The sequence below is a fragment of the Telmatherina bonti genome (genome assembly GCF_933228915.1).
Source record: "Telmatherina bonti genome assembly, chromosome: 8".
Classification (NCBI taxonomy): Eukaryota; Metazoa; Chordata; class Actinopteri; order Atheriniformes; family Telmatherinidae; genus Telmatherina; species Telmatherina bonti.
In genome coordinates, this window is record NC_136626.1 from 10,720,356 (window position 1) to 10,745,017 (window position 24,662).

General features: G+C 39.6%; 1 protein-coding gene across 1 annotated transcript in view; it reads right to left on the reverse strand.

Moving 5' to 3' along the window:
- The window catches only part of bcar3 (BCAR3 adaptor protein, NSP family member), a 47,447-nt gene extending 27,670 nt beyond the window's left edge, over positions 1-19,777 (reverse strand). The window contains exons 1-4 of the mRNA XM_079245764.1: positions 19,666-19,777; positions 8,974-9,160; positions 8,582-8,794; positions 3,470-3,512 (exon numbers count right to left, since the gene is read on the reverse strand). Of these exons, the coding sequence (XP_079101890.1) occupies positions 3,470-3,512; positions 8,582-8,794; positions 8,974-9,152 (435 nt within the window). The 5' untranslated portion in view covers positions 9,153-9,160; positions 19,666-19,777. The remainder of the gene's footprint in view (positions 1-3,469; positions 3,513-8,581; positions 8,795-8,973; positions 9,161-19,665) is intronic.
- Positions 19,778-24,662: the final 4,885 nt, after the last annotated feature.

Consider the following 24,662-nt stretch of genomic DNA (forward strand, 5'->3'; position numbering starts at 1 on the left):
TGCTGTCAGCCACAGTGGGTTAATGTTAGGCACATAAACATGCTAGGCTTTAAATAATAACACAGGTGTGGCTATAATTAGGAGGTTTTACTTTAAATGTACAGAAAATTATGAAAGATGGGCAGCTGCAAGTTTTTGCAACATTTTATCACTCTGTTTTAACATGCATCCAAAGACATGAGTCACATGACATAAATGAAAGACTCTTTAGGCCAGACCTCAGCATATTAGATCAAAGTAACCTTTGCATCTCTTCTATAATGAGTAGTGAGGGCAATAAAGAAAAAAAGGGCCAGAAAAAGACTTTTCTTGGATACAGAAATGAGGCGACACTGCCTCCTCTGATTCATACTATCTGTACAGATAAATGGGAGGAAGAAAATCTAATAAAATAAACTCTAAATACTCGCTGAGCAGGTTACTCACATAGTTGTCTGTTTGACGTTTTCCTTCATCGACAGGCTGAAACGATGAAACATGGTCTAACTGAGCACCTGCTGATCCATCTCCAGTTCAGCAGTTTGTCTCATGCTAGTAGTACCTAAATCTGCCCACTAGGTGGTGTACTCCTCCAAAACATCCAGTATATAAAGATAAAGATGAATGACATTTAAACTTTAAATTCATATCTGTTGTTACATAGTTTTATCCTGATACTCTCTCTATCCATGTGTGCAAGTGTGTATGGACTGCAAGTATATGGTGCACACACAAGCTACTGCAATTTAAGACCACACACACACACACACACACACACACACACACGCATGAACACAGAGCATTATTGTTTTGTAAAGCTCTGTCATGAGGGTGCAGAGCGACTTTCAACTCAGAGTGGGAATAAAAAAGAACAGAAGTGTGAAGAAAGAGGAACAGAAGACTCAGTGAATTACAGAGGAACAATCATCCAGCTTATCAAAAACCCCAAAGATTTAAATGCATCACATCCTCATATGTTCTTTATTAGATGAGATCAAATGTGACAGACAAAATCACCCTTTTAGTCTAATTGTTTTTCATCTTTTCCTTCATTAAACCTTACAGTTAATGTTGATATTGTTGTCTAATGCTCTGTTTCACAGAGTTCTGCTCAGCATGTTGGGATTTTAATGTTTCCATATCTTAAGAAGTACATGACATTTACTTTTCTAATGGAGAAAACAAAAATTGAAACTAACACTAAAATTAAACCTATTAACAATGTCCTTGTAATGCTACGTGTCTTCATGCACTGCCTGACTAAACATGGAAAATAAATATAATGAATGATCAGTTTTAAGTCATGCTGTAGAAACATATTCTGTCATCTTAAAAAAAAAAAAAAACTTAAAAAAAAAAAAGCAGGAAATTAACGCAGCTCTGGATGCAAAAAAAAGGTTGCAGCATAGCATAAGCTTCAAATAATCCCAGTGGAAATGCAGGAATCAAAGCTAAACCTTGGTAGAACTTGTCTTTTAGTTTTTCTGCCAGGAAGAGTTTAAACTAAACCCGGCGATCAGGTCAAAGAAATACTTCATAGTGAATCTGTTCTAACCTCATTTAATGTCATTTCTTTGTCCTTTATGGGGTCTGAAGCTGAATTTTGACATCAGACAGATCTGGTAACAAGACTAGCCACAAGGAGACAAATCAGCTTTAAATGTGTTAAGTAAAGGTTATATTCCTGCCACTGTTCTCCACTTCCTTCCCTGCATACTCCCATCTCTTCCCATTAACTCTCTACATGGGCTGATTGCACTGGACAGAGCATGGCTGGCTGACCTCACACCATTTGACTTTTCCAGGGATGTGACACTGCACACCTGTACCTGTCTGATGTGGACACGTAGGTCTTCAGCCACTCTGGAAATGTAAACACACCTGGCATGGCAAAGAAGAGCTGACAGCTATGTTTACACACATATTATATAATACAGTAACTTCATATGCGGCAGGCACACAAAGAGCTGCACACTCTGTTGACACTAACAGATTGACCAAAGAATTACACACACACACACATACACACACATACACACACACACACACTGCTATTTGGGCATGTGTGCATACAGATTCGAGTGTGCGTGAGGCTGGCGGCTTGCTCTCGTGGGAAGGATTGGGTTTGCTTTTCACGCTGAGGTGCTAGCATCCAAACATATGAGCTAATAGATGAAGATGAATGGAGAGACAGAAACGGTCAGCAGATGGAGAAAGCAGGTGAGAAGCTGAATAAAGAGCACATGCAGGAAAGAGAACTAAAGATTTATGAGTAGATATATGGATATATACTTAAGAAAGGAGCAAATGAGATCAAACATTCAGAACTGATGCAGCTTGGCTGTAAGTTGTTTTTACAACGTTTGTTAGGATGATTTAACATAAAAATATTCAGAACAAACTGGATTTTACTGTCCAGCATGATGATGAGAGCATGATTTATTAGTATCACATAAGACCTAGCCAGGTCCAACCAGCACTGAAACAAATTACAGTAGAAGTACAATAAATCTTCCTTAGAGACTGATGTGGTGCACATACACAGCACCACAACAAAAGTAGATCAACTAAATAACTTCAACCGAGCAGTTGTGTGTAACAAAAGGTTAGATTATCTCATATTTCTCTTCTTTTCATGGCTAAAGCAACTGTTAAGTGTAGCGGTTTTAACAAAATAACACAAAGACTAAGACACAAAATGCAAAAAAAAAAAAATCAAAACATGTTTGATTAGAAAGCCTGAGCTCATCAGACATGTTGCTGGTGTGTTTTTGTGTTTGGTGCCTTTGTATTACGGTGATTTACTTGACAGTAAAATAGAAATGATGCCGGATAATAAAACAGTCAAAGAGCAGAGCGGAAACATCAACAGTAGAGAATATCATGTGTCATCTAGATGATGTTGTGTTAACAGAATCATCACATCGTGTGTGTGTGTGTGTGTGTGTGTGTGTGTGTGTGTGTGAATAGGAAATAAAGCAGCGTGACACCGATAGCAACATGTCAAACTGCATGAAGTAAAGGTGCATTTATTCCTGTAGTCCAGGAGCAAATGGATTAAATTCTCCACAGCCGGATGTTTACGCTGGAGCCTGCAGAAAGAGCTGATTGTTGTTTTTATCTTATGATGTTTCCTCTCAGCTTTATTCCACCTGTTTTTACTGTGGAGTTACTGTCGAGTTTCGTAACACCTGCATGTTTTTATTAGCTGTATTTTCTGCTTGTAGAGCATGTTGAGTTTATTTGCAGAGACAATAAAATATGTATTAACCTCATTACTGTGTGTAGCTTTCCCCTTTGCCTTTGCTTGAATTGCATCTGCACTTCTCTGCCTTATGTGCAGAAACAGAGTTGATTTCTGTAAACCACCACTCTTGTCTTTATGCAAACGCACAAACAAAGTAGACTCTGATGAAAATGAACAACTACCACGAACATTTGACCGTGCACTTTAAAGAGCATAAAGTCAAAGCACAACAGCTGTTCTTACCTTGACATAGTCGACTGCGGCATCCAGGGCTGCTGCAGGGTCCCTGGGGAAGACAGACAGAGACATGGTTCGGTTTAGAGAACACATCTCTCCAGCAGGACCCCAAGAACTGTGTGTTGACCTCTAGTTTCTCCTTGTATTGCTAAAATAACAAAAGCTGCCTGTGTTAGATACTAGTTCCGGTCTGTCCCTGATTGATGCTGGTGTAGCCCCCCTCTCAGTTCCTATGAGAAGATGACAAGCTCAGCGGAGGGGTGGTGTGTTTCTGAAGCTTTAAATGGATTTCATGGGTCCGAGCATGCATCCATATTATCTACACGTGAGACCAAGAGAGAAAATCTGCCGTAGAGATGAGAGGCAACCGTAACGGTATCCAAATCTCACCAGGTCCCACTCTGAATGGGAGTTTCTAAAAGAGGGCGGGGGGGTAGGTGAGCCTCACTCTGAACTGCTTTAAATCTGAGTCTTGCCCTTTCCCTGTCCTTTCCCCTGTCTGTCTCTGACTCTTATTCTTGTAGAAAGTGGTAAACATGCTCACTCACTGCCCGGCCGGGCCTCCTCCCTCACTTTTTCTCTCCTCCCCCGCCACAACACACACATCACAGCCGCACGCCTACCCTTCTGAGCTCACTGACGATTTCACAGAGGGGTTACAGAACACACACTTTTACTGATTTTACATCCAGAACAAACACGAGTTATTTTCTGTCCCTTTCTCCTCATCTCACACTGTTGTTTAATTGTCAAATTTCACCCAAATCACAGTTTAATTAGAATATTTTTCCCTCCATATTGTCTGTTCTGACCATTCCTACTAGCAGCTTCTTACAGAAAAAAAAACACATTTGTAATTGTTGTGTTTTTGCAATATCATTCTCAGAGTGTCTCCATACAGGAGGCTTTCACCCTGGGGCTCAGTGAAAGAGGTAATTAGTTCAAATCCATGGTTACATTAGCAATGTTGGTTGTTTAAATCCCTTAAGCCTGCAATGGTGTTCCCACGGGAATATTAGTGCAGTCCATTACTTACCAACCAAATATGTTTAGCTGTAAGTCCCTTCAGCCTTAATATGGTCCCACATAATGAGTAGGATTTACTTATGTAGCTGAACAGAGGCCTCCATTCACAACAAGCTATAGTCAGCTGTTGTACATGGAGTGTTCAAGCTTTTCTGTCACCCTCAAGATCTACTCCAGACTGAAGGAAAATGACAATGAGGGGAAGAGCTGAATCTGGACAATTATACCTTCATAGGTCAGCTGATCATGTTTCCACCAATCCCAACATGCCTTGCAGAGCATTGGCATGTATTCTAAATATCTCGAAAGCTATGTCCGATGCTACAATGTGTTAATCTGCAAAGCAGAAGATTTCTTAGCTACTCTATTCATGCCAACAGGTTGCAACTGTATATTGTATCATCACAATAATTATTATTTTCTGTTGAAAGAGTCAGAGATGCAGCTTGCACATATCCGATTTGTAAGATTTCAGATCTATCATTGATCAGTGTACAACAGTCACTGATGCAGTCAAGAGCCAACTGAGCAGGGATGTATCCAGGAATTTTTAATGGGGTGGCCAATCAATAAATATCACTGCCTGCTATGTCCAGCAGGGTCATTGTTAGTTTTGGGTAAATTAATGTGTGTTAAATACAGAAAAATCTTTGGGATCTAGAAGCTCTTAGAAAATGGCTTTGAAGCATTTCCAATGCCAGAAACAAAACTCTGTTCACACACTTGAAAGTAAATTGTACAAGATGAACTTCGAAAGGAGCTGATTAGTATTACAATAAAAAAAAAAAAAATAAAAAAAAAATGAAACCTTTATTTCACAGATGAAAGAAAAAGAGTTTAAACATTAATTATATTGTTGTGTAAACACAAAAAGGTCAATCATCAACAAACAAGTGAAGGACAGTTGATGTTTTACTATCTGAGGTTTGGTTCTGTTTTCAGGGCTAACAGAGAGTTTAACAAACCAAACCCTTAAACTGGACCCCAGTCCCAAGTCCGTTTGTATTTCACACACTAGTTATTTATGTTTATTGGTTCTATTGAATGAAAAAAAAATCTATTAAAGTCTAGTAAGTAAAGTTTATTTATATTGACTTTTCAAGTTAAAGCCACAAAGTGCTTCAAAATAGTTCAAGAATAAAAGGACAAAAACAAATGATCTGATGTGACCTTCTCTAATTGATTCAGAAAACAGAGATTTATGTTTCATGTCAATATTCAGATCTACTCAACTTTATTTATATGGTACTTTATCAACTGCAGAATAACAACCAACACTCTTTACTGAGCAAAAAGGCACTGAATGGACACAATTAAATCTAAATAAATAAAGATGATACACTTTAAAAATGCATAATAATCAAAACAAATTGAAAAAAATATTAAGTAGTAATATAGAAAGTAGTAAAAGCAAATAGTCATGATTTATGTCACCATTACAGATTACATAAAAGGTGTTTTCTTTTTTTTTATTTTGTACTTGTTCGCTATAAGACTTTTTTTTATGTGCTGCTGGGGTCAGTGCTTGGCTGGACTTTTGAAAATAACATTTACCACATCAACCACCTGCCCTTTGTAACCCGGGTCTAAGTACAGTGTGAGAATGCAATGAGAATTCACCACAGGCTGACAACACCCTCGGTTAGATGAGCTGCCGCTGAAAAAAACTCCCCGTGTTTCCCTTTGCTCTGGCTTAGACAGGTCAAAGGTCAGGCAGACGAACGGTGAGATCACTGAGACTGCTCAAGATTTAATTAGCACCTTGATGAATCTTTTAAGTTTTATTCTTTGCTGACAGATGTATCTGAAAGAATTTAAACAAAGTGGGTGTGAGATGGTCAGGTGCTGGCATTACAGACTACACAAACTGACCACTGCTAAATCTGCCTTTTCTGGTCAAGTTGCCAAGACAGCGACAAACACAGAATTTTTCTGCTTGTACAACCACAAAACCGATCCGTAACAGAGGCAGGGGCAGAAGGAGAAAGAGCTGAGGCGAGTACGAGGACAAAAAGAGGAGGGAAGACAGAAGCAGGCTGCACTGACCGCAGTCTTTTTCTGGCTACTGCTGTTCATTGCACTTCACCACACAATACTCAGCATGACCACAGCTGGCTGAAGTTAGGGAAGAAACCATAGTTATGTGCATGTGGGAGAGAAAGAAAGGACGAGGACAGTCAGTGGAAGAAGTGAGGAGCATCGGCAACAGCTTGTAGAGTCTGCAGGCGGCCCACAGAGGTCAGTGTGTTTCCACCATACAGACAAACACTCAGCGCTTCCTGCTAGTAGCATTTGTGTCTAAACTATCATTTCTATGCTTTATTTTTCACATTGTAAATTTTTATTTCTAGAATGTGTGAAAACAAATTAAATAAGAGGGTGTTCATCTGGAAAATACTAAAATACGAGGAAAGGACGAGAAAATATATGTCTGAAAGGCTAATAACGATGTACAATTTTGAAAAAATAAAAGTAAAGTTTCTTTCCTAGATCGTCTGAAGCGACTCTCTCGACCAAATATGACTCTTTCTCTGCTAAAGTCCATTTGACAGGCTACAATCAATCAATCAAACTTTATTTATAAAGCACTTTTCATGCAACCAGCAACACAAAGTGCTTTACATAGTAAAAACAATTTCTGAATATGAAAATAAAGCCTTCACAAACCGCATGAAAATCTCCATCACACATGCACCATTTCTATTCTAAACAGACATAAATAGGAGACAGGTAGAGAAGCATGCTTCAGTAATCTATTACTCTGTTCATCTATCTCTGCACTCCTCTTTGCTCCCTCCTCCTTTCCCTTCATTCTTTCTGCCAGTGCCCCCTCCTCTCCTGGTGGTCCTCCAGCTGCCTGCAGAGGTCAAGAGAAAGACAAACTGGCCAATCGGGAGCTAGTGCAACATAAGGTCAGGGGCCACAGGTCAGCTGACATCATGAGCAATGTAAAGTCAAGACCAATTGGCCAGTGGTTGCATACATTTAAAAAAAAAAATCATCTTTTTTTAGAAAACTCAGCTGTAAATTGGTTGTCCTCTTGCAACATAACTTATTCTGTTAGTGGAGAGACACTGAGCTGTAAATATCCTGATTTTATAACGTTTTTATTCAAACATCATCATTCAGTGGTGCTTTGATGCTGTGTATTATCTCCCCACCTGCACAGGCTGAATTTGACCTGGACAAATCGTCCTTCTGTATGTCAGCAGCATCTGAAATGGATCCAGTGTGGAGGCAAAGAGATGAAGGGAGCAGACAAAGAGTTCACAGTAATCTCTGATCAGCGCTGCCACACCCTGACCTACAAAGGTAGCCCGACTGCTGGGGGCCACAAGTGTGCACCAACAGACACACACACATGCATACACCCTCAAAGCTGGCTATGTAAGATACAGTCAGCTGTAACTCTATACTGGAGACAGAAAGATGGGAGAACATGATGAGGGATGAGGTGTGTGTGTTCTGTCTGAAGTGGAGCTGACTGCTACGCCTCCTCTGGGCTCTACTTCCAACCTCACCTCTCTCCATCCAGCTCTTAATTCTCCATTCTGAAGACAAGCAGTCTGAACATATCAGAGGTTTTCCTACAGATGCTGCCTGATTCCACATCATAATAAGACAAATCCACAGCGCTGACTGGAGAAAGAGGAAAATTCTACAGACGAGCAGGATGATGACGTCATCTCCAGACTGGTGTCAGACTTCTTCACATTCCTCTTTTTATCTCTTCTATATCTAATCGAAGGTGTCAGAAACATTTCTAGTTGTTTGTTTTTGGTAAAAAGGCAGCTTGTGAAAGTGTAGAGTAACTTTATTCCCAAAGGAAGCACAGCAGCTGTTTTTTTCTATAAATAAACCAGCTAAAAAGTTTTCAGAACCGCCTTTTAAGCACATGAGCTGCAAGTGTTTGAATCCCTAATTTCAGTAATACTTATGGTGAGACGTCATTAGCTTCATGTTTTAAAGCAGATAGAATAACACTGCAACGTTTCATACAGACTTATATGTACAGAATGGTCAAGAAGAAGTCACAAACTGAAAGTGAAAATATCAGCATGGTGAATTATTATCCATAATTATCCGTTTTACCTGTAACCACTGAAGTCATCACTGACATTTTGGAGCAGTGAGGATGTCGTGGGTTGATGGATGTGCCTGGAAGGCAGTAATGTCTTCCCACAAAGTAGCGGCTGTGTGTGATTGGCCCCTCCTCTCTTGCGTCGAGGCAGAGTACCATGAATTGAGACAGACTGGTAGGAGGGAGTGGCAGTTTCTGATAAACTGCTGTGTCCTTGAGGGAAACTGCAGAAAAAGAAACAAAATATTTAAAAAGTTTTTTTATTATTTAAAAAAAAAAAAAAAAAAACCTTTAATATTTCTGTCTTATTGAAAAGATCCTTTAAGAAAAGCGTCAAGTGCAAATTATATTCACAAGTTCTTGCAGTAAGACTGCACATACTGTCATGTGTCATCATACACACCCAGGTCTGGAGCTGAGGAGGTCCATTGAGGAGGTGAGGGAGCCCGGTAGCCTCCTGGAGGAGCTGCTGGGTGCATCGAGAGAGGTGCTGGGCACTCCAGGGTGAGCAGTGCCTCCTGCCAGGGCATGGTGTGCATGGAGAGACCTGGGCAGACTGGCAAAACGGCCCTCAGCCATCATCCTCAGCTCTGAAAGAATAAACACAGATGTAAACAGCCAGTCAGAAAGAAGGCGACTTATATCTGACAACAGGGTACATTGTTCTTTTTTACACAATAAATTAGTAAACAAAGCTTTCAAACTCATATTCAGACCACAAATTACCCGTGTCCTCAGAAAAAGCAAAGTTATGTAACTCCAGGAACACATAGCAAAAGCGTAAAGTGTAATATTCTGCTTTTAAAACATGAACTGCATCTCAAAACACACAAACTGACATGGTACACTGAGAAAAAACGTAATGACACATGACACAAAACACACACACACCACACCCGAACAAGCAGACATGGATCATGCATTCTCATACACAGTCGAGTGATCGAAATACACACCATCATACTGCCTGGAGGAAATGAAAATGGTCATTACATAATATTACATAAGTTGTGAAAACTAGTTGGCCTATAATCATGTTTCTTATAAGTAACTTAATGATTCTTCCATTCTTTAAGCACAAGCCCAGCAGCAGTCTTTAGGAAAATATCAAAACACTTGATGTCCCGGTAACGTCCTTAAAACAAAAGACTTTTGTTGCAATCGACTCCGTGCAACTTACTTGTGCTCAGGCAGTAGCTTGAGTTAGGTGATACACACACCACAGTTATAAATACACACTGATGAAGAAGACAGATAGCCTGACAGGGCTGGAAAACACTGGACAGGTTCTTCATAAATTCCCCTTCTGTGTGTTGAGGACTGGACAGCACACTATCATCTGCTGTGAATCACTCAGCATGCAGCAGTTAGTCACACCGTACAAACTAAAATATCATCAGATGACAGACAAGATGGATTCACAGGCCCTCCCTATTCCTAATCTCATCAAACCCAAGGATCTGACCTCAACAACTCGGCTGCTTGTTATCCTGACTCGGTTTAGAACCAATGTGATCAGAGAAAGCCGGCAGCGCTGCAGTCTTACCAGATGATCCAAATGGATCAACACCATGACTTTAATTCAAAGACAGATAATTACGTTGTCGGAAAACTACTAAATGCAAAAACTGCCCGACTTTGTTCTTAATGGTTAGAATCGAACTTCATAAATGACTTCCCAGAATCTGGAGAAAAGAATATAAATTTTACAGTGTAGTTGAACATATTCAGTACTTTATTAAAAGCAGACTGAACAGAGGAAAAAACAGAACAAAACATGATATCAGCACACAAAAAAATTTCTTTGTAAGCAAGATAATACCACAGGATTATCCACAAAGAACAATACATCCAGATACACTTATTAATACACGAGAATTTAACTCCTCTGTCTTGGAAGGGTGATATCCAATCTTTATCTGGATGCATATGACGGAAACACAAGCCGACATGGTGTTGGATTAGCGCAGGCAGACGACGATAAACAGCAAGTCAAACAGCTAATGTGGAAAACCACGCTGTCTAACTCTGAAACACTCAAGTTTTAATGTGAAATCTTGTTTTGTTCAGATTGTTGTGAATCTGTGTAAAGCAGTGTGATCAAAAATTAGATAAACTTTCACGGGACTATTTCCAAGAAAAAAAGACAAAAACTATATGAACACAGAAATGAGAAGAAACATTAAAACCAATCAGTTGCAGAAGGTATTTAATCTTTTTCATTAGCTTATTGAAAGACAAATCGAGCAACAGAATTTCACTGGCCTACTTCCTGTTTTTATTTTTGGTCTGGATGCACCAGATTTTGTCTATGAATGTCTGATAATAATCATCCCTGCACTTTAAACAGAAATCCTTAAAGAACTGGATGCAACTGAATGATAATAAATGGGTAAAAATGAAGCAACAATTGCAACGAAAAAAGATGAAAATGAGAAAGGATGCAAAATGATTGCCTGACTTATTTACAGCTTGTTCATACTGCACATGTTTGGATTAAATGCACTGGAGCAGTGAAGAAAAAGCTTCAAGCACCCAGAGAGCTCAGACATTGGCCTAGCCTTTGTCTTTTGTTTGCCAGTGATTGTGGGACAGACAGGCAGACATGTGAATGATGATATCTAAAAGTTTATCCTAAATCTTCAATAGTTATGATTAATCCTGATGAGAGCAGTGCGAAAGTAAAACATGGAGATGAAACTGAAATTCTCAACCGAACCTCGACATGTGAGAAAATACATCATTTAAATGTAGGAGGAATTTTAACTCAAGCTATGTTTCATCACTTGTACCACCAATCTGGAATGACGTATTTTAATTAGGTTGACGATTTGTTGAGTAGACAATGTGGCGTTAAGATGTTACGTCAGGGCTCCGGCTGCTTTATCCTTAAGTCTCAGAAACTTGGATCTTTCTGGCAAACCAGTCTGTATTTACAATACCAGCCAGAATCCATTCAGAAAAATGGGAAGAGCTTACGCCACGGAAGATAAATGTTGGATTATCTGCAAACTTTCTTCTGTGTGTAATTCGCCTCCTGTCTTCATTTGTGGAAGACCTTGGATCAGAAGGGGTTCTCAGTGCAATTCTTCCTGGTTGTGGATGAATTCTGCACCACTGTTACCGCGCTTGCTGGTTGATGACCATTCATTCTTTTTTTAATAGAGATATTCTTTCCTTACTTTCTTAAGCTTATTGATTTATTGGGTTTGGCGCGCAGGTGAACGTGCATCCTTTACACATCAACAATGTCAACAGCTTCAAAATTAGCATCAGGAACAGACACAAAGGTGAAAGGTTTACATGAGGAAGAAGCAACTGCTAGAGATACAGAGGTACAGTATGTTGTTGGTCATGAGAATATTTGCTATAAAATGACAAGAAATGAAAGAAAATCTTGAAGGTGGTCAGCTATGTGTTCAACATTGTATGAACAAACAGCTGACTCATTGGCTATTAGTTGAAATGGCACACCTCAGAAATGTTCTGTTTTACAGTGAGTCAGTCCAACAAGCACATACAGGGTCCTGAATCTGTTATGCAGTGGAAAAACAAGGCATTCCTCTGAGTTTGGCAAAACGTCAACAGAGGAGCTTCAACCTCTTGTGGGGAAACAGTGGAGTCAGTCTGTGAATGCAGATTATTTAGTCAGCATACCTGCATTTCTTAGGAATAAAATAAATTTAGCTTTAAAGACTCCGACCGTGGCTTTCTTATCACTTCACACACTTTTTATTTTGTTCCTCCTTTCACTTACATCACACTTGACATCGCATCATTGGACAAAACCATGAAAGCAAAATTTGGCCTTTAGTTATTATATGGAAAGTGAAGTCTGACTGGGGAACACAACTTTATAGTGGATAGAAGTCAGTGGGTTTTCAGGAAAACAGTCTGGAACCACCATGTTGGAAGATGCATCTTGGCACCATGTGTGTGAAGAGTTTACTGTAAGAGTGTGATGGCATAAACACACCACGACTCATAAAACAGGCTGCAGCTGAAGTTTGTCATTTTCACTGGTGAACCAGTTTAAACTGGAAAGGATGAGATCTGACTGAAAAGTCACAAAGTGTTGATGTTTATTTGCCAGTTTTTAGTTTGTTCCTACATGCAACAAAAGACTGAAGCAGTGGGGTCACCGGCTTGTCACGATGACTGACAATAAAAATGCAAATACACTTTTAGAGAAAAAGAACAGCTGGCCAGTTCAGAACTTGTCAGTGTGACATGGGAAGTTTATACACACAGACACACACACACACACCTTCGAATACACTAAAAAAGAACTACTAAAGGCATGCTGGGCCAGAGTGTGGATTCCTCTGAGGGGCAAAACCATTACAAGAGGAGCACCTATTATAAGACCTTAAGGGATTTGTCTGGTGTGTGTGTGTGTGTGTGTGTGTGTGTGTGTGTGTGTGTGTGTGTGTGTGTGTGTGTGTGGCTCTGACCATCTGCCAGACGCAAACACTCCCCTGCACTGGAGAAAGGATTGACTCTTACTGAGTGCAAAGACAAACACACTTACAGCACTTACATAAATACTTTGTGGATCAGTCTTAGACTAAATTATTCGTGCTGAAAGTGACAGGAAATTATTTCTACAAAGGTGTGCCGAGTCCCATGTACTCCCCCTTCTAGTTCTTTCTATTGTAACCACTTTACGCCCTTCCCATCTACTCCTTCCATGCCTTTTAATGCACATTTCTGCCTTATTTGACTCCCTCTATTCCATCCACTCTCATCCATCTTTCCCTTTCTCTCTCAGGCCCGAGCCCCTCCACACAGACATCCTCTCCCTCTCATCATGATCTCGCTTCTTTTGCCTCCTGACTTTGTCTCCTCTCCATTGTCCTTCCACTGCTTATGATAATAAACTTTTCTCCTCCCCCTCCTCTTTTTACTTCATGGCCTCATCCTCTCCTCCCTACAGCTGTTCAGCCACAGGTCACCTCGTTCTGCATCTCACACACACACACACACACACACACACACACACAAACACAAATTAGTGCTGGTATTTCCTCCACCAAGGCTATTATAATCTATATTAAGACATAACCTGGCACGCTATCCCCATTTACAAAAGAATGAAAGTGGAAGCATTTTCTAAATAAAGTTTGTTGAATTGTGTAAGTCAGTTTAACGATGCCTACTTTCTGCAGCTGCTGGTTCACGCTAGATGGATGGCCACCGTTTACAGAAATGAACATTCATGCTCGTGTTTTGCCGGAGCAAAAACTTCCTAATTTCCCTCCAGGTTTTACTGACATCATTTTATCTTATCCTCCTGGTACACTGAGCCATCTGCGCACTAAAGTGATGTATAAAATGTTATTTCTCTGGATCCTGACATAAACCCACAGCAGTAATAAATCATCCAGGAGATTTGTGTTTCTATGTTGTGGATCACTGAGGATGACTTGATACACATGAGCAGTGACTCTGTAGAGAGGCTGACATCAGCTTTTTGTTGCAGAATCTGTTCTGATCCTCTTCCTCAGTGTCAGCTCCTATTTTTAGCAAATTATGAATAATATACCACGAGGGAGTTTTTATAATTCTCTCAGTCAGAAAAGATGGTTGTTTTCCAAACCTCTGCAAAGGTGCCAAGAAAAATCAGCACAACAAAACCACAGGACTTATTTGGTTTTATGCGACAGGCCAAAGAGGGATATGGACGTACCTGATTGGCTGTGGACTCATTTGTCACACTTTCATTGGCTTACGGTTACATGATGTTTTTAAAGTCAAAATTAATTATTACGAATTAAATAATGCAGAATAAAAGTATTCTCCTTCATGTTTACATTTCTGAATTGAAATTTAGATGAAAACACGTTTTTTTTTTTGTTTTTTTTTTTGCCTTTACTGAATTCCGTTTTAGATCTAGGGTTTGGGAAAGGTTCTGATTGGACAGACGTGACAAACTTCGGTCTACCGGAAATAAACAAACTCCACTTCCTGCTGTTCATCTCTTCAGCTACATCATGGACAGCCACATGATAAGAACAATTTGCATTTTGATTTTTATAATAATTTTGAAGCACCAGCTTGATACGAGCATACTACTTCACTGTTTTCAGCAGCCTAGGAGGAGAAGTACTGGAGTTGGGAGGTATAGGACCACGGGGAATGTGTGCTTCATCGCGACGGGACATTGTAATGAGTTTACGCAGAATCACCAGAATGAACTTAGAGCAGAATGACCGTTTACAGGATAGAGGAATTAATCAGTTCGGATTTAAAATGGGGGAAAAGTTTAATTCCAACTTGTCGTTTCCATTCACAATTGGGTTTTTAAAACGTCATTTTTCACCTTTTTAAAGCAGATTTAATTTTTATTCAAAATTAAATAGGAATTAAAACCTTCATGTAAACGTGGCCATTGTGTTAAGCAGAACAGAAACACTGAAAGTAGCTGAAATCTGTCATGTTGAACGAAGTAGGTAATCTAAAAAAGTTTCTGATCTCCCCGTCTTCATTTTCACATAAGCTGTAAACCTGTGACTTGAGATGTGGACAAACAGTTCCACAGCAAAAAATAAAACCAACAAAAAACAAAACAAAACAGCAGCTTGCCATTTTAATGGACACCAGCCAAAGAGTGTGTTTTCCTTGACCGTGGTGCTGCAGACAAAACATTATAAAGTGAGATTTGCTTTGTCACCAGGGATGGCGAAGGCCTTGAGTTGGGAACACAGAGACGAACACACAGCCTTGGGTGGGAAACGAGTGTAGATTAACAGGAAGAGGAAAAGGCAGTGTAAACATTTAGATGACAGACAACTCATTACAGAAGATTACTAACAATCATACAAGTGTGCTGATCTTTTCCCTCTCTCCTTTCCTGTCCCCTGAGCGCTCTCTCTCTGAATCACGAGATGAGACACAACTCTGGATTAAATTCAACTAAATTTAGTCCAACACTGTGATGCTATCTCTCTCCATGTGTCTTTAGCTGACACTACGCATCCGTTGGGAGGCAGACAGCAACGGTTGTAGTTTTTAAAAGGCTGGGTATTTGGAGGACCAGCAGAGGTCTTCAGCTGGTCCCAGTTGGGTCTGACAGAAGGAATTATAATAAGTTTAGTTTACAAAATACATAATTAATATCATTAGAGCAAACACTCTTGGTGGAATCTAGACCCATCATCAGTGTTGCATCCTTTTAAAAAATTGTATACAATTAAATGCTTTGACATGAAAGCAGTTTCTTACAGGTAACTGAGTATGCTGCAACACTTGCCTCTCATCGTACATGCAAACATGGACATGCATGGGAATGAGGGGTTTCCTCTTGCTACCTAAAAGCATTTTTCTGCTACGGCATGCACACAAATACAAAACACACACACACACCATTGCATTAGTGAAACCACCCCTGGCCAGAAGTGAACAATGGGAAAAACTGTCACATGACTGCTGTGTAGAGCCGGGCTTTGTTGAAAAGAGAGCCAGCGGTGTCCTACTGCGCTCTTGTGTGCGTGGGTCCACCAGCATGTATGAGTGCATCAACTGTGTGTACAACATATTAATGAGCCTATTATTAAATCCCACAGCAGTAGCTGCCATTTCATTTCTGAATCTTTGTGCATTTGTCTCTGTCACATTCTCACACAATTGCACCTAACTTTTCTCAGCGTGTGCTCTGGTTTTGTATCTGCATGGAGGGTGGTAAAATCTGATGTGTGTGTGTGAAGTAACTGATAACCCCACTGTGAGCCAGTCAGTCACACAGGGTCGGCTGAGAATATATTCACTCTTACACAATTAATCTAAAATTATGATAAAAAAAAAAAAAAAAAAAAAAAAAAATCCAGGATTCAGAGAGGTGTTTTAGCACCTTTTACGATATAACATTCACACACTGATCGATCTGAAATAGAACAGCACATGACAATTTACTGATGTACACAGTAATATTCACAAACTGCTCAAATGATAACTTTACTTTCAGTGAATTTGAATAATAAAATTATGTTAGAATGAAGAATAATTTTCATATTTCTATCCCTGAGCATTTCCTGGTGGCTGTAAGCTATAAATTAGTGCTACATAAATAAAATGACAAAAGTTTCATTAAATTTGGCTGGTAAAATCAACATCAAGCTCAGTGATTCATGAGGTTCACAGCTTTGGTATTATTTTTGTTTTTCTTCCTTAAGCAGTGTAATGAATCAGAGCAGGACATGCAGTGATGGATGAACTCAAACACAAAAATGGCTGGGTGTCATGTTGATTGTTACCAACAATCTGCCCCTATCAACCAAATAAACAATCCTGATTTTTTTTTTTTAACTAAAACACAGCTTGCATGATTCATAGGGTTTAAGTGATGAGACAATGGGTTGGCACATGTTATGTTTTCAGGCTTCAATGTGAGATACAACATGAATGCGGGACAAGTACAAATTCAGGAGATCATTAGTTTAGCTTAGCATAGGATGCTGACAAAGCAGGAAAAAATATCTTTCACCGTATGCTGACACAGAGACTAGTTTTCAATGTTTGGATGTTTCGTCCACATCAAACTGGCATTATGGAAGCCTAAAAAGCCTTTTTTCTTTTTTTTTTCAAATTGGGTTTAAAAAATAACATTTCTTACAACAACACTTTTTACTTGTTTTTAAAGGACATGCACGTGTTTTCTGAACTGAAAAGATGTGCATGGTCCCACTTTTCACTTTACCCGAAAACAAGAGCAAACCAAGAGAACAGCGAAGATGACAAGAGTTTTATTCATGTTGCAGAGACTATTAAAAGACTCATTAGTTTCCAGATCTTTACACTTACACTTACACTCAACCTATTCCCACTCCGTGACGTCACCGTAGGTTTCTGAAGAGCTGAATTGAAGCTCGGTGGGCGGTTCCTACCATCACCATCTTGGCAGAGGCATGCGCGTCGTCTCACCCGGAAAATACAAATATGGGCAAGAGGTGGAGCTAAGAGGGGAACTGTGAGCGTCATAGTGGATGATTGACATGCAGCGAACTCCGAGCTTTCTGTAGCTAAGAGGTAACCGAGCTAACCCAGAGATAACAGGAGCTAACCAGCTAACGGAGGTAAGCGGGCTAAAGCTAAGTCACATTGTTAACCAGCTAAAAATCGCGGTTGTTCAATGTGGTTCTTATTTGAAGTGGGAGATTGATACCTGTCAATCAAAAGGACACGCCCCTAAATATGCCGGACTTCGAGATTAAATTACTTTTAAACGGGCAAGTTAAAAAAAAATTCACTCCCCCCACAGTTGTCATGAAGGTAAACCTGACTTATTAAACGTAAAATGGATTTTTGAACCAGGCTGTAAACATGTTTATTTCTGCTGTGAAGTTGGTCTTTTTAACATGGGAGTCTATGGAGATCTGCTCTGTTTTGCAGCCCCTAGTGGATGAAGGGGGAACTGCAGTTTTATGCACTTACACATAGGTTTCACTTTTAACCGCCGAAGGCTACGTCCATCTTTCCTATACAGTTTATGGTTTATATTCATGTTACATGTCTTATTCTCTGTTTTTGGTGTAGTTCTGTGGCAGCGCTACAGCGCCACTTACAGGCATGGCATATGTACTACATCCTTTTCAGTGATTTTGCGTCTACGTTCCTAGAAACAAATCTGTAACATCTGTTCTGTCTCAGTTTGGATGTTGCCTGAGCCTTTAAGCTGCTTGTAAAAACCCAACTTGTAGAGGTTTTTTAATAGTAATGTGCATCTGTAAAGGGCATAAACTAGCTGTGCCATATGTTGGTGTTTATGCTACTCTGAGGTATTCTAAATCACTTATAGTTTTAAGCTTTCAGCGCTAAAAGTATCTTTCACCCAAACGACATTAATTCATGATATTATAGGAGCTCTAGCTGGTACTGGAAACTATTTGGATGTGTACATTTGAAAGACTAAAGCTAGATCCTATGTGTGCTTTAGCTATAAGATGTTTAAACATCTAAAATCTTGAGACTAAATGTAAAAGTTATGCATCTTAAATGAAAATAAACCAATCATCTTTATAAATTTCCAGTTATTGAACCAGTCAGGCAGTGACCAGCAAGTCACTTTACAGCTGAGAGATTGCTGAAATGCTATCTACCTAATTCCCCAAGAAACACGCCACACAGAGAAAAACTGCCTGTGAATGCGTGAATCCTTCAGTCCCAGTTGAGCTCTGTGAATGTGACACAGGCACATCTCAGGATTAATTAAAAGGCTGAATCCCGCCGGTCCTGTTCATCTTTACAGGGAAGATCAGACATGACACTGACTAATGTCTGAAACAACCTGCTGCATATATGTTTTTCTGCACAAACACTCACACGCATGCACACATGTCCATCTCTGTCATCATCTTGCAGATGGCTTGCTGTTAAAAGGTGTGTTCTCAGAAGTGAAGCAGTCAGAGTTTCCATTTAAGCAGCAGTCGCTCAATCTGTCATAGTGATCCTGGGCTAAAAAGTGAAACCTTGTTGGATGAGTGGCCCACATTTGTTGTACATGTCTAAGCAATAGGCAACACACAGCCAATAAAGGGGTTACATTTTTTACTGCATTTATACAAAAAAATGAAATAAAATCAAAAGTTAAATCCAAAATAGACAAGTATTTACTAAATAAACATAATCAAAGAAGAGGAAAAAGCAGATAAAAGCAAAACTGTTGATCTTATCTGTCATATTTCATGTAATTATTCCCTACTGGGGTTTCCACACCGCCAATCTCAACAACCACAGTTACACCCAGTGCCTTGGGATCGCAAGTTCTTGCATAAAAACTCCCAGAGTAAGTGTAACTCACAGCAAGCTGTAAACAATTCAGGAGAGGATGGAAGGACACACAGCAGAGATATGCAGACAAAGCACGGGAATGTGGTGAAATAAAAAGCAGGATTTTCTATTTCTCTCTTGTAAATACATACATATATATGTACATATACGCATATATGTACATATATGTGATTATATATATATATATATATATATATATATATATATGCAGTGTGACATTCAAGATGTTTGTTCTGCAGTCAACATCTACATATACACAATCTTACACACACCTACTTACAAACAGGCTGGTAGACACATTGATTCTTACCTGTCAGTGTGACCTCTTCTCCTTTTTGTAATTATTGCGCTTACTAAGTTTCTAGTCCTTAACACTTCCACTCAGCCTATTCCCTTTCATACTTTGAATGACTTGCTTGCTGACTTGCTGACCGGCTGAAAGTGTATACGCTCACGCTCCTTTAGACAGGCAACAACAAGTAGCGCTGCACAATCACACACAAGCCCATCCTCTTTCTCTCTCTGGGGAGTGATTTGTGAGCACCCAGCCCCTCCTTCTGCCTTGTCTGTGTTTGGGAGGAGTTTTCTTTCTTTCTATTGCAGCTGAGTTCCCCCCAACCCTCCCAGCACTGCCAAACCTCCCCACTGCCCTCTTCTTCTCTACCTTCCCCCTCTTCCCCCTCTCATCTCCTCTCATCTCCACTCCTCTGTGTTTCTTGCGCAGCCTCATATTTCATGCTCAAAGTCCTTTTGTTTGGCACGTATATTACACCAACCCCACCAACTGCTCTGGTGCTTAAAGAAGATTTAGATGTGACCCAATGTCGCTATTTTCAGACAGGAGAGACAATGCAAAAAAAAAGAAGAAGAAGAAAAATGCAACCTCAGCATGGTTTTGCCATGTCTGAGCAACTTTAAGCTCTCAAAGACTTGTCAAGTTTTAAAAATTCAGCCCAAAATTGGTTGAAATATAAATCTGTGCAGTCATAGCGTTAAAAGTTGTTGGTGAGTTTTTATAACATTTCATTCGGGTAGGAACGTAGACAAGAAACAGATATGTTTCATATACGAAGGCGATGAAAAAGTTGTACTTGTGTCACTACTTTAAATCTGAGGATGTGTGCACGTGTTGTTTTGTGTGTGAGCCTTTGCTGGCTGCCCTCAGGACACCGCTCTCTCCTGTCTTTGTCCTCCTGTTCCTTTGTATTGTCTAGAGCTGATAACACTCAGACACGTGCATGTTTGTGCATGTTTGTGTGCACACATTTTCCTTTAGACAATGCAACAAGCCCATCCTGCTACTGTGTAAGCCAAGACGATGTGATGACCCACGTTGGATGCAGAGACTGCTTATTTTCTTGCACTGCCAACTGGTGGTCAGGTGAAGGGATGTGAGTTCATATAAATGGCAAATTTGATGTTGTATGCCCAGTTGATGGCAAGAGAACATGATAGTCAGGACAACAGTCTTACTGTATCAGACATAACAATCAATGTGGCCAATATGTAGCTTAAAATGGTATCTGCCTTTCAGTCCAAGCACTCTACTGCTCTAGGAGTTTTTTGTTTTTTTTTACCATTATCTGACTTAAATGTATTTTAACAACACAAGGCTGAATATCCTCTGCATATGCTGTGCTTTAGGGTCATGCAGCAGCCTTGGTTTAGTATAATCAAAAGCAGATAACAAAGAGACTGTGTTAAAACCCCAATGAGGTTAAAAGTAACTGTTTGTTAGTTACAGTTGCATTTATTGCTGTAAGTTCAACAAAACCTGTGTGAGTAAAGCTTACGACACACCATAATAATACTTCCACATTATGTAGGTTGTTCAGACACATCATAAGAGATCTAACAGGCGGGTAACAACAGAAATGTAGCGTTGTGAAGCTCATTGTCAGTTCACTTCAGCTAAGTAAAGACATACAAACTCAGGCAAGTTCCAGTAGAAAATACATCCTGTAAGTTTGGATGCAGCTGCCAGAAATGATTATAAAAAAAAGGCATGTGGAAACTGCAACAGCTCCCACTGTGGGTCCTGGAGGCAGACACCCTCTCTGCCTTTAAGATCACGCTTAAGACCTACCTACCAAATAGTATTCTGGCCGTCCATTGGTTACGCAACCATGGGGACGTTCCACGATGAACTGAGCACTTGCTTTTTATCTTTCTCCTTTTCCCCCCATGTATAAATATATGACAGTTTTAACATCATTAACATATTTCTTCTTTTTCTGCAGGTTTTGATCTGTCTCTTCTGTCCTCTCCACCCCAACCCGGCGAGACAGACGGCTACCCTACCTGAGCCGGGTTTTGTGGAGGTTTCCTTCCTGTTAAAAGTTTCCTTCCCGCTGTCGCTGTGTGCAGCTCAGGATGGGGGACTGGATCGAAGTCATGACTCAATGCAATCTGTTGGTTTCCCTCACCTAGGCTATTTATTATGAATTGGCTTGGATTGGTGTGTCTGTAAAGTGCTGTGAGATTATATTGTTGTGAAGTCGTGCTATACATAAATAAAATAAAGCTGAATTGAATTGAATCAAACTGAATTGAATTGAATTGAACTGAACTGAATTGAATTGAACTGAATTGAATTGAATTGAATTAAATTGAATTGAATTGAACTGAACTGAATTGAACTGAATTGAATTGAATTGAACTGAATTGAATTAAATTGAATTAAACTGAATTGAATTGAATTGAACTGAACTGAACTGAATTGAACTGAATTGAATTGAATTGAATTGAACTGAATTTAATTAAATTGAATTAAACTGAATTGAATTGAATTGAGGGCTGCACGGTGGTGCAGTGGTTAGCACTGTGGCCTCACAGCAAGAAGGTCACTGGTTCAATCCTTGGCTGGTTTGGTCAGTGGCCTTTCTGTGTGGAGTTTGCATGTTCTCCCCGTGTATGCATGGGTTCTCTCCAGGTACTCCAGCTTCCTCCCACCATCCAAAACACATGCATGATAGGTTAATTGGTCACTCTAAATTGCCCCTAGGAGAGAGCATGAGTGGTTGTTTGTCTCTCTCTGTGTGGCCCTGCAATGGACTGGCGACCCTGCCTGTCACCCAAAGCCAGATGGGATAGGCTCCAGCTTCCCCGCGACCCTGAATTGGAATAAGCAGTTCAGAAAATGAATGAATGAATTGAATTGAATTGAATCGTTTCTGAAAGTGGCAGATTTGAGTGGATTTGAATGCTCCTGAATACCTGAACATTCATATCTATATGATGCATCATTTACTTGAAATCCAGTCAAACAGAAAACATGAGCAACAGGTCTGAACAGAGCTCACATGTTTTGAAAGTTACAACACAATTATAATTTATAAAGTAAATGATGCAACAAATCCTTAAATATTGATTACAAGTTTGAAAAGTGAAAAATGAATCCTTAAATGCATCCATAACTTCAGTTTATTAGTAGAGTTGGGGCAGTATATAGGAGCTACAGATGAAGTTAGTCTGACCTGAAGGAGCTTCCATTAATTCCAGTATGAAATGTAAAAGGAAGGAATAAAGGCTCCAACATGGGAGCGTATTGAAATATTTAACAACTTTCTTCCAATATTTTGCAGGTGATGTTTTGTTTTAATCTTCAACTGCAGGTTTTCCAAACAGTAAATGGAAAAGAGAAGCAAAGTTTAACTTTCAAGTGAAGCTCACTTAGTTTTCAAGTCAGTGATGTGGATCGTTTAAATCAACTTTGTTTACAATCTGTCACTTCCTGACTGAATCTGATTTCTGTGAAGCGGAAGTCAAACAGAAAACAGAACAGGCTTCACTAATTACAGGGATGACTCATGAGACCTACAGCTAATTTAATTCTAAATGAATTAATAAATAGTTCTGTCATTCAGGGAGAGTCTGAGTCTTTTTTCTTTTTTTAACAAACACATGTAAAAAATTCTTGGCATCTGTGTGTGTGTGTGAGGGTGGTATTTCCAGGAAGCTGCACAGTGAGTCAGTGGTGTAATCTGTAATCATCTCCTGAATCACCTGAGTCTTCCCAAAATACAGGGGGCACAAGAGGAGGAGGAGCGGGGGTGGGGGCTATAATCCTTGGACGATGACTGACACATATCCTTGCGATGAAAACTCTTATCAGTTTGTTGGCAAAAGAACAAACCATCCGTCGAACAGGCTCAGAGACACATCCTCACACTGTAAACTGACGACTCTCAGGTGGCTCTGCTCGACATTTTAGATGGAAAAAGGATGGGAAAGTGTGTTTTTTAACAAAAACAAAATGAACATGGAGAATCAGAATCTGTTCTCAACCCCAGAATGCTTGTCAATCTGAAAAGAAACAGCATGCAGATAAAAACAGGATTCATCAATGCCAACATGCGTAAAAAAAAAAAAATTTGTTGTATAACTTAGCATTGTTTATGGGCTTATCACTGATTTGGTTAACTTCATTTGAATTCCTGATATCATTTTCAGCATCATGGTGCTGGTATGAAAGCTGAGAAAATGTTTTGGGGTTTTTTTTACCTTAAACAAGCGGTGGTTAGACTTTACTCTCATAAGCAACATTTTCTGATATTAGCCTCCAAAAGACTTAAAATAAAAACAAATGGAAGTCTGTGAAGAGTATAAATCTGCACATGTAACCCACAACAATACTCTAAAGATGGATCGGTCTAACTGGCCATGGGTTATCTAAAAATGAGGGGAAAAAATATGCTAGTCTGGTATTTTCTAATGAGTTTAGTGTGTTGGAGTCTGACTTTAGATTGCTGTATTAGCTTTTTACTGCTTAATGTAATGTAGCTGTTGTTAGAATTGTTTTTCTTCAAATGAGGCTTTTGATGCCACAGCTTTACTTGTTTTCCTTTTAAAGAAGTCTGTAGACCAAAATGTGCTTGGAGCTTGCCGCACGATGATGGCCATTTCCTGCACTTCCTGTTAATGTGAGACGTTAGGCCAAGCCCTGCCTTGGCAGCAGCGAGTTGGCATAAAAGTCTTGCTGAATCACTCATTTGCAAACACAGACCACTAATAAAACTCAAGGCAACTGCGTTTCCAAAACCTATGAGTAGAAGTTTGCTTTGGAAACATGTATTAGCAAAGCTAACATAGACATACAGAAACATATTCTTTTTTTTTTTTTTTTCAAACTTTGTAGTATTTCTATAATTTCTCAGTTTGAAGATAAAAACTATGCAGTGAACATTCTCACCCTGATAACATCCTCTCTCCCTCCCTTCTCTCTTTTCTCTCCCCCTCATTCCACAAACTCCTTCTCTCCCTATTCCCTCCACTCCCTTTTAAAAAAGAAAAAATATCTGTATACAG